Here is a 10,771-nt window from a genome sequence, read left to right as displayed (position 1 = left end):
CAATAAAGACTTCGGAGACATCTCTCTGTTAGACAGTGATGAACTTCCTTCATGACAAGCACTTAGCTTTTATGTACCCCCCTCTCCCTCAGAGAAAGAGGAACATACATAAACTTTCTCAGTGGACCCCTGTAATGTAATTAACAGCTTGACTGACTGTATATCTAGAAGTGAATGTCCATCCGTCATATTTTACAGTCGTTTCCTGCTGCTGGCTGTGTTCCCAGTCAGATACCCCCATCCAGCCAAGTCATGGGTCAGCTGGGGCCTCGTGAGTTGGTTCTTAATGACATCCTCAACTGCAGAGCTTTGTTCGAGTTTGGGCCGCGTTTACCATCTGCCATCTTGTCGGACGCTGCTGATTTTCTTGTAGCTGTTGGTAGAGGGCAGGCATAGAAGCCTCCGGAACCAGAGGAGGCACATCTTACTCGTCCCCTCTCTCTCTCTCTCTCTCTCTCTCTCTCTCTCTCTCTCTCTCTCTCTCTCTCTCTCTCTCTCTCTCTCTCTCTCTCTCTCTCTCTCTGTTCTTCCCCCTGCAAAAGATCAATGCATGTCACAAAACGATTGTCTCTTGGCAATGTATCTCATTGACACTCATATTCTTAGTGTGCTTCATTAGGATCAGGCCGACTTCCAGTCTTACCCGTCTTCCCCACGTACCCCAGTTCTGTCTCTGTTATGGCTGGAAGAATGAGGCCACATTCTGCTCGCTAAGATCAAATGTCAGTCATTCTTGTGGCTTTGAGGGAGTCAGCTTTAAGGCAGTCAGCAGACTCTGAGGAATATGTGTAGTGTCTTCCCAGCCAATTTCTAGTTTGGATATATACTAGACATTCACAAAAAAAACATTAGAAAATAGAATAATTTATTTTTTGAATAGTACAGTACCATGGTCAGGTCTAGTATTAATTCTTCAGAATGTACACAATGATATCCACCACACGGTAAAAAGACAGGTGATCATTTGGACCTTGAAGATTGAAATCTGCCTCAAGTCTCTATTTAGCAATATCCCATAATACTATGTGAAAGTAAAAGTAAAACCATACCCTAAAGCGTAGTAAAACACATTTGACAATATGCAGAACAGTACAAATAACGAAAGCAGGTAACAGACATATTCCTCCAGTCGCAGAATGACAGTGTCACATTGAATCACTGTCATCTTGTGCACCTTCCACATAAACTTGCTTGGCTAGAGAGCTATTTATATGAGTTCATAGAGAGGTGTTCGACACACAACATCTCATACCGTTTCTTGGTAATACATATATCTACAAAGCAACTGCTGTCCGGTCCTGCATGCAGCTCTGATGCAGTGTAACCATGCCATGCTCGGGCAAAAGTGAGGGGATCACTTTGTGTTCAGAGTCGACAGATTGTGGCAGCTCCTGTAAACCTGAATCTATTTGAGCGACGCCCCACTATAGTTCTGTCCTTCATAGAAGACACATTGAAACACATCAACCGTGAGACTGTGAAAACATCTGCTTGACACAACACTTGGAGGCTGGGGGGGGGGAATGCACATGACTTTTATAGTAGTCAGTAACTCAGAGAGCTCAGAGGACCGCGATAAGTCGGCATAGCTAGCTAAAGCACACCCGTGATAGTTTTCAGTAGCAGACATAGCCATGCCAATCTTACACAATGATAACCCCGGAGCATACACAGCTTGACTCACTCCTTGTGACATTGTTGTATTGTCACCCTGTCCTATGGTGTCTGTAAAACAAAGGTGACTTATGACCACAGTCCTCCCAAAGAGCACCGTGTCTGTTGCAACAGCTTGAGTACGGGCTGTCATATGCATCATATGTGTTGATTTCCTCCCCAAAACAGAAACAAAACAGCTGAAAGCAAGGAGAAGAAATGGTGTTGGAGACTGTAGAGGAATCAACACACTCCTTACACTGCTGCCACAATGCTTTAATGTGATTTACAACATTGCCATGAGTGGTGTTTTCGATTATTTTTTGTTGTTGCTTTTAGCTGATTGATACAAATATCCGTCGAAACAAAAGCGAACAGACCAACACACACGGTATTACATACGCAGTTGCAACTAGGACTGGGGAAAGTGAGAATGTTGAAAGAAGCCACTGAAGCTGAGAGGTGCTCGTTTTTTTTGTTGTCCTTGCCAGAGTTCCTTCTTCTCTCCTTTGCTCGTCCACGGTTCACAATTCAGTTCTTTTTGTTGCCAGTCTCTGTACACCAGAGTCCAATGGACATTGTCCTCACACAGTAATGCTCACATCACAGGCTGCATTTACAATAAATACATGTCGTTTTAAAACGAGGAACTTCATTTCAGATCTCAGATCTGAACGGTCCCCCGTTTCAAGCTTCTGTCGCAAACTGAAACAAAATGTGCTGAAGCAACACAAACGTTCCAAATGATTGTCTTTTTCTGAAAACACCTACACGTAGTCGCACGCCTTCAAGCACACACACACGCACACACACACACACACCATTCACATGAGAGCAAAAATGCTTACCAAGATGCCTGCAATTTCTTTTGGTCAATAGTATATATAAAAAAAAAAAAGAAAAAACAACCAATCGGGAATCAAATACGAGTAAACCACCAACAACAAAAAGGAAAAGTCAGTCTCCAGGCTTGTTGTCATGGGTAGGAGAGCTGTGTGTCAAACAAAAGAGGAGAAGCCCGCGGTAGGCGCCTGAGAGGCACAGCCCAAGCTGCTGGGGGGCCTGTAGAGGGTGCTGTGCTGGCTGTTGGGTTCAGAGGACAGCAGGGATGGGGTGGGAGTCCGGCTGCCCTTGGGCCTGAACAGAGTGCCCTGGCCCTGGGGCTGGGGAGAGGGGGCCCCCTGGGGCAGCAGCGGGGGCAGGGGCGGCAAGGGAGGCAGCGGCGGAGGGTGTTGCCGGGGCTCCTGCTCGACCAGGGGCTCGGGCTGGGCGTATCCGTAGGCCGGAGGGCGGGAGACGCCCTTCTGCTGGCGACGCCAGGAGTTGTAGTAGGTGGGGTCGCTGATGTAGTGGTTGACGAAGGAGTGGGTCTTCTGTCGGCCCGGATCCATCTCGTATTCGCTGTCGCTGCCCTGGTCACGGACCAAACATGGATGACGTTAGACACGCTTGCTTAACGGGTGCACATGGGTTATGCAACTGTCCGTGTGGTCAAGGCTTTTTGGCACAAAGTAGCAAAAATCTCTACACGACTACAAACCACTTTCACCACTCTAACTTTGATCTAATCCGAGGACATCTGTCAAAAGGCAGGCAAGAACCGACCGAAGGTCACCAAGTTCTCACTACGGGGAGACTACAGCCTAGAGTGCAGGAAAGGGATTCAATCTCTACAAACAGGTGATCACAGCAGCTCACCCAAAGCTCTGAGGAGCAGAGATCTGATATGAGAACACAAGCATGTCCTGGAGGACAGGCAGGCAGACAGACAGGCAGACAGACAGGCAGACAGTGTTGAAGGGTTAGATTGTTTTACTCATTGCCTTTCTAACATATCCTCATTAAAATACTCCTCATTGGTCCTTTCTGTGTGAAGTATTACACATACAGCACGTAAGCACACTATATCACACTTTCAAACATCGCAAACTTTCAATAAGAAATGAGTCTCTTGAGAAAAAGTCGAATCGTTTGCGCGGCTGTGTTGGTGTAAGTGCCCGTGTGTGTGCATGCAGCAGCAGGCGTGTGTACTGTGCTACAAGGCCGTGGGTAGACAGATGTCAGAGATTCAGCTACTCCATTTATTGACACAAGTGGCAGGTAAACAGAGAGTCTATGCAGGGTAAAAGAATAACAGAGGTTTGTAGCTCCCGGGGGAACAGTGTTTATTCAAACTGGGTTGAACAGTGTTTTGACTGTGCAGGTACCTGACGTATAGACAAGGGAGGGAGCCAATCCTTGGTGTGGAAGACAGATGTTCTTGTTAACAGAGTGGCTGTCCCACTGTCCCCCCTCCCTCCCTCCCTCCCTCCCTCCCTCCCTCCCTCCCTCCCTCCCTCCCTCCCTCCCTCCCTCCCTCCCTCCCTCCCTCCCTCCCTCCCTCCCTCCCTCCCTCCCTCCCTCCCTCCCTCCCTCCCTCCCTCCCTCCCTCCCTCCCTCCCTCCCTCCCTCCCCCTACCGGCCCTCCAGAATCTCTCTTCTCCTCTCCTTCCTCCCCCTACCGGCCCTCCAGAATCTGTCTTCTCCTTTCCTTTCCTCCCCTCCTCTCCTCCAGAATCTCTCCTCCCTCCCCCTCAACCCCCTCTTGAATCTCTCTTCTCGTCTCCGTCTCCCCCCTCCAGAATCTCTCTTCTCTTCCCACCCCCGCCTTATTCCCTCTGGCCTCTTACCCTCCAGAATCCCTCCTCCTCCTCTCCTCCCTCTGCCATTCTCTCCTTTTCTCCCCCTTACTCATCCCTGTCGAGTGTCTCAAGTATTTGTGAAACACAGAAACATCCAGAACTCCTTATATCTAGAGGGTCCAAATGCCAGCAACCCATATTATCATGACATTTCCTGTTTGAGGAGGATTAATTAGGGGTGAGGACAAAACAGGAGAGGAGGGGAGACATGAGAATGTCCTCTAGAGCTCCTTCCCATGGGATGACCAACTCATGAAACCCCAAAGCGGGCAGGAGATATGCTGCTCATTTCAATTTATGTCAACAGATGACATTCTAGTTAGAGCTGACACACTAGAAACATTTTCCTCGTTCGTAATTAGGCGGAAACCTATTTCCTTAGCGTAGAGGAAATATCCGGACACTCCTAAGGAGGAAGACAGTTCTGTTGCAATTATGAGAATTGGGACATATGTGTCACATTCGGTCTCTGACTCATACACATTCTCTGATTGTTTGGATTGAGCCTTCAATTTCTCTTTGTGGCTGTTGCATTGCGGACATGGAGGGGTGGTGTGGGGGGGGTTAGGAGGGAGTGGACGCCCTACCTGAGAGTCTGATATCTCAGAGGGTTTTTCAGTGAGACTGCTGCTCTCCGCTGGGATCAGGTCATTGTATTTGATGCTGACGTCCTCGTCAGAGTAGTGAAGGCTGCCAGGACTGGGCCTTGGGGGAGACCTGAGAGGGGGAGAGATAGAGAGAGAGAGAGAGAGAGAGAGAGAGAGAGAGAGAGAGAGAGAGAGAGAGAGAGAGGCAGAAAGAGGCAGAGAGACAGAGAGAGAGAGAGAGAGAGAGAGAGAGAGAGAGAGAGGTCAAACTTAAGTCTGGGACAATACCGTTCTGTCGTACTTCTGCAAGGTCTTATCTAGCTTTGCGAAAATCAAACAAAGAGGCTGAAAAGCTTGGGTGTGCAAAGCTATTTATCTCACTGAACCTTAAACGACACCCACTAACTAATAAGTGCTTCTGAAATGTTTCCGAAGGCTTGGAACTTAAGATCTGGTGGGAGTCCTGATCTCACAGAGCACATGCTCGTCACGTACTCCCTGATTAGGAGGATGATCTTAGAGATGGTGCAGACTAGACCAGACACTGGGCGAAAACACAAACAGACGGATTAGTCATGCATTGTGAGGAACCAATGATACAGAATGTACAAGTCCATAATTGGCCCTATTCTTTGGCAGTCCCTGCCTCTGATCTGTGGGGGATAGAAAGACGTCCATCAGGGTCGAAGGCAGGGGGTTCAGGTCTCTGCCCGATGCAGTATCACGGGGCACACACACACACACACACAGACACACACACAGGCTCCAGAGCATCCTCATGGAAGATCTCTCTCAGCTCATTACAGTTGCGAAGGACGCACGCATCCAGATCTGGGACTGGCTTGGTACACAGAGCCCAGCAAGGGATTTGTTGAACTTTTTTTGTGTGTGCAGGTCAAGGAAAATGACCTCTGCTTCCCTGACCCTGGTTATTAAGCCCATGAAGGAAGCCGAAACAATCTGCGCGGGCAGTTCTTTTTCGCTTCTTCCTGCTGTAATGATTCAGGGTTTGAGGTCTGTGGAGGTCAGCCATCAGGCAGCTCAGCATGGGAGCCATGCTACAGCGGCTAACAGCACAGGAACATTATTCTTTTTAGGACCAATGCTATTACCGTTATTATAGCATAGGGATTCGGGTAGTGGAAGGTCACATTTGTGAGGTATTGCTCGTTGAACGAAACAGAGGTGTCGTTTGGAAAAGGTTACTGAGATGTGACTTGACGGAAACTGAAGAACAGACGAAGACTAAGAAGATATCCGCTGATGACAGTCGAAGCCTTCGGCTCGCTAGGGACAGTCAAAACAAGCAGACGACTTCATTCACAAACACGATTTGGGGAGGCTTGCTGTCAGCCAAATGTAAAGGAAACACCAGCGAGAGTGATAAGGGCAGGGCCTTTAGCAGACGCAACATGACAGTGACCATGAGAACCCAACAAAGGAACATTGTTTCTGGGTGCAAGGGTGGTGGTGGTAGGAGGTGGTAAACTATCTACTTAAAATTCAAAGGAGGCAAAGCAAAGCATGTGGATGGGGGCAGGGTGTGAGGGAGGGGGGGGGGGAGGGGGATTTTAATAGCCTCAATCCACCCCCCCCCCCCCCCCCCCCCAGCCCCACAATCCCAACATGTTGCCAGTGGGCTTTAAATAATTGAGCAGCGCTGAATTCTGTCAGCCTCTCTTCCGTATCCCCCTCTCCCCCATCATTTTCTACTTGCTCGCTACAGGAACGCCTCCCCAACACCCCCCCCCCCCCCCCCGCCCCTCTACCCCTCCTCTCTCCAGTCAGCAGACCATTAGCAGAGCTGCAGCAGAGTGGAGCCCTTCAAAGGAAAGCAGGGAGCTCTGGTCCTTTTGATCCCCGGCTCAGGCCTCCCCGGCCAGGCAGAGACCCGTGCAGACTCCCCCGGAGCCCCTCGAGCCCCATCCAGCGCATTCCGCCATCATAGGGGCCCCGCATTACCCAGCCTCTCTGGCTTCCACCAGAGGAAGCACACTCCCAGCCGCTCCATCTTTCCATCCCAGCACCTCCAGCCATGTGGCCGGCCAGCCAGCCAGCCAGCCAGCCAGCCAGGCCTCCCCCCACGGCCCCACCACCCCCCCCCCCCCCCAACACGTGACACCATCGGACCCAACTTGGGGGTCACTCCCCCCCTGCGCCAACAGGCCTAACGGGGCCGCCGCCATCGGTGTTTACACCAACCCAGCGACCAGACGCTGCTTTGCAGTCAGGGTCGTGGTGTATGGAAAGGACCATGTTCTCGGTCCACTGAGGAGGCCTGCTGGACCACTCTGGGCTTTAGAGGCACTGGGGGTGGGGGGGCGGGCTGAGTAGAGGATGAAGCCGGTCGGTCCCGACTGAGAAGCAGTCTTTGTCTTTGTCCGGGACACACAAACAAAGGCCACATGCAAGAAGCGGGTGAATGCTAAGGGAGCTGTATTGTGCTGTCCTCTTATATAAATTGTTACTTCACACGCCCATCGAATGCCAATGAGCGGAGCGGATGGGGGCTGCTCTCAGCAGCTGGACTCCTGCAGTCTTGGCATGTTCTCCAGTACTGACAGACTGACGAGGAAGAAGAGGAGGAAACCAACAACAACACATTAAGCATTCTAGCCTGTACCCCGAGTAACGAAGCCAATAAAGTCGATGGGAAAAGCGGAACTTAAACGCGTTGCCTCGACCAGAGCACACTGAGAAATGGTCGGCGTCTAAATACACATTAATACGGGTCCACTGACAAACCAACGCCCTGCTACGGTGCTACGTGGAGGGTTGCTCGTACTTCCAGGACAAGCCGACTGACCGTGTGTAGATGCCGTTCTTGCGGCAGAAGGAGTTTTTGACCGACAGTCGTCTGTTGTTGAGCTCCAGGGCGGGGAAGCGGCCCTCGTCCAGGCGCACCATCTCGCCGTGGGTGAGAGGCAGCGAGGTGCAGTTGGAATGGCTGCCTGCATGGGGATAGGAGGACACTGTGAGAAGGTTAGTCCAGCGGGCCCTTTCGGAGGCTCGCTGAGTTCCTGCGTAGTGCAATTCTAACGAAGAGCTCTCTTTCACACGCGGGCACGTGCACACACAAACACACACACACATTCACGCCTACACAGTCAGCCTGGAGGTGTGGTGTGATTTAGGGGGAGGCAGGGCAGGAGGTCCGGTGACCTCTCCTCCCTCCAGGCTGGCTGGCGAGTGTGATCTCACCCGTGATGCCCCAGGGCCTGCAGGCCAGCTCAGACCGCCACTAAAACAAACACATCAGTAGCACAGTCTGCGTGGCCACGGGTGACGGGGTGTGTGTGTGTGTGTGTGTGTGGGGGGGGGGGAGGTGTACGGGGGTGTGTGTGCAGGGCTTGAGAGGCGCTCTTTGTGTCAAACACAAACACGGTCCTTGTCTCCCCGTGGCCCAGTCAAACCCTGTTTACTGACCCCTAGGACCCAGGACCCAAGAACCACACTACATGCTGACCAAGCTTGAAGAGGCAGTGGTGTGAAACTAAGGTGGGTTTGACCCCCCCCCCCCCCCTCCGACCCCCCCCTCGTTCCGTCTCTTAGTCAGTGTGAGGTCTAACGGGTGGACTGATGGACACTGTCAACCTGACCTCTGTCAAGTCTCCTCTCTGTGAGCTTGTCACGTCTGTTTGTGAAAAGGCCACCTGGGTGACCTTGGGTTAGGCCTTGCGTCCATCAACCCCCCCGGGAATCAACGCAGACCTTGTGAAGCCCATCCTTTCTGTCTCGAAGTTCGACAGTTCCAGGCAGGCTGCTTTGTGACGACACCTACAGTGCTCGACCGGTGATGTCACCTGCGGCGATTTAGCATTTTGGCAGACGAGCGTGGCGGCACGGTGGAGCCAGGCGCATGACTCACAAAGCATAGCTGGCGCAAAAGAGAGGTTTACAAATGATCACAGCTAGGGCCATTCAGTTATTGATTGATTCCAATTATGTTTGAAGCTGCAGATTTTTCAGATATTTTCTTTTCTCTAATTCTTCAGTCTGTCAGCGGGTGATTTGTGCTTATCTCTCATGTCTTTAAAGCCTGCCAGAAAGGAGGCCAGAGAGCTCTATTTTGAGTATAATAGCCACACCCATTAGAGCAGTCATTGTGTAAACAGCTCTCAGACAGGCAATTACAGTACACAAGTCCAGGCAAATTGATCTGTATTTATCTTTGGAGTGATACAAGTTCTCAGCGAAAGTGTTGTGGAGCGGTTGAGTGGGTACTCGCTGAGTCAAGTTGCCCGGGGGTCAGTGAGAGCGCTTGGACGCGTTGCCCTACCTGAGTCGGCCTTCTTGGTGTACTTCTTACTCTGGCCACGGATGATGAGGATGAAGACCAGGAGGAGGATGAAGATGAGGCCCACCAGAGCGATCACCACCAGGAACCACCACTCCTCATAGAACGGCGACACTTTCTGGGCTGGAGGACAACAGACACGACACGTGTCAATACTCAGGGGGAGAGGAAATCAAACGCATGCACTGTACCGTATGATGCATCGACAGAGCGGGGTCCAGTGTTGAGTTGAGAGGGCTTCACACCTGATATGGATGGTGAGGGAACACTGGGCGAACCATAGCCATAGTCGTTGACCCCTATGACCCGGAAGTCGTAGGTGACCCCTTCTTTCAGCATATCCAGGTTGAGCGTGTAGGATGTCACTTCCTTCGGAATGTCTTTGATCAGGATATCCCACAGTCCTTCGTCTATGGGATTCAAGAGGAAAAGCACTTGGTGTTAGTCCCTAGTGACCGAGGTGTGCGCTAGCTCTTGGCAGCTGTTGCCTGCCCTGTGCCGCACTGACCGGAAGGCCTGGCCTCGATGACGTAGCGCGTGATGGGCGCTCGCCCTGGGTCACCGCTGGTCCAGTGGAGGGTGAGGGCCGTGCCATAGCGAGAGATGAAGGGCTCTCCTGGTGGGCCTGGGGATCCTGGGGAGGAGAGGGCGGTGGTTCAGTCCCCGCCCCCCAAAAAAGTCTCGAGAAGAGGCTGGAAGAGATGAGGAGAGCAGGCCTACCTTCCCCCGGCCCAGTCGTGATGTTGGCCTCCACCTCAGGGCCGTAGGTCAGGGTCTTGGCCCGGATGCGGAAGTTGTAGGTGACCCCGTCGGCCAGGTCCTTGATCTTCATCCACAAGGGGGCGCTGCCCTTCACGTCGACGGTCACTATCTTGCTGACGCCTGGAGTGTGAGGAGAGGAGTCTGGGCAGGAGAACACTAAGACTCTTAATCTAACTCACGTATGTACGTGGAAACACAAAGACACAACACTCCTCGATGACAGGTAGCCATCCCAATAAAGACCCACGGTCTTGTGTGCCGATTGATCCAGGACCCTGCTATCTCCCATGCATGGAGGACTGCTCGGGTTTCGTTTGCGGGCAGGCCAGGGACCACAGCAGCCTCCGCTGAGCCTCCCTCCTCTTCCCCCCATTTACCTAAGAATCGTGTCAACCCACCCCACATAACCGTCTATTTACCACTCGATGAGATGAAACCCTAACGACACACATGGCATTCTTTCCTTCTGTTAGCCCATAGTTTGGGATACAGGGCTTGGCCAGCTGTAACAGATTAGGCCTGGAGCGGATCTAGGTTAAGGGCTCATGACGGCTATCCTAGAAGGTGTAAATCATTCACTGGCTAAAAGCGATCGCTTGACGCTATCGTTTCCAGACCCAGGGAACGTTTTCCAGGCCGTGTTTCTTACCATCCACCGGCGTGCAGGGCTCGTAGACCAGACGGTAGCCTTCGATGATGCCGTTATGCTGCTTGGGCTCTCCCCAGGACAAGTTGACGGAGGTGGTAGTGAGCTCACTAAAGTGGATGAAGCTGGGGGCACTGGGAGCTGG

General features: G+C 51.8%; 1 protein-coding gene across 1 annotated transcript in view; it reads right to left on the bottom strand.

Moving 5' to 3' along the window:
• Nucleotides 1–995: 995 nt before the first annotated feature.
• The window catches only part of sdk2a (sidekick cell adhesion molecule 2a), a 30,663-nt gene continuing 20,887 nt past the window's right edge, over nucleotides 996–10,771 (bottom strand). Inside the window, exons 37-44 of the mRNA XM_084677771.1 lie at nucleotides 10,630–10,767; nucleotides 9,939–10,100; nucleotides 9,727–9,852; nucleotides 9,464–9,628; nucleotides 9,201–9,341; nucleotides 7,728–7,872; nucleotides 4,922–5,051; nucleotides 996–3,065 (exon numbers count right to left, since the gene is read on the bottom strand). Coding sequence (XP_084533897.1) covers nucleotides 2,652–3,065; nucleotides 4,922–5,051; nucleotides 7,728–7,872; nucleotides 9,201–9,341; nucleotides 9,464–9,628; nucleotides 9,727–9,852; nucleotides 9,939–10,100; nucleotides 10,630–10,767 — 1,421 coding nt within the window. The 3' untranslated portion in view covers nucleotides 996–2,651. The remainder of the gene's footprint in view (nucleotides 3,066–4,921; nucleotides 5,052–7,727; nucleotides 7,873–9,200; nucleotides 9,342–9,463; nucleotides 9,629–9,726; nucleotides 9,853–9,938; nucleotides 10,101–10,629; nucleotides 10,768–10,771) is intronic.

Source organism: Hypomesus nipponensis, chromosome 17 (assembly GCF_054491055.1).
Source record: "Hypomesus nipponensis isolate SF chromosome 17, ASM5449105v1, whole genome shotgun sequence".
NCBI lineage: Eukaryota > Metazoa > Chordata > Actinopteri > Osmeriformes > Osmeridae > Hypomesus > Hypomesus nipponensis.
Note: the sequence above shows the minus strand (reverse complement) of the source record. Positions and strands in the feature narration are given on the sequence as shown.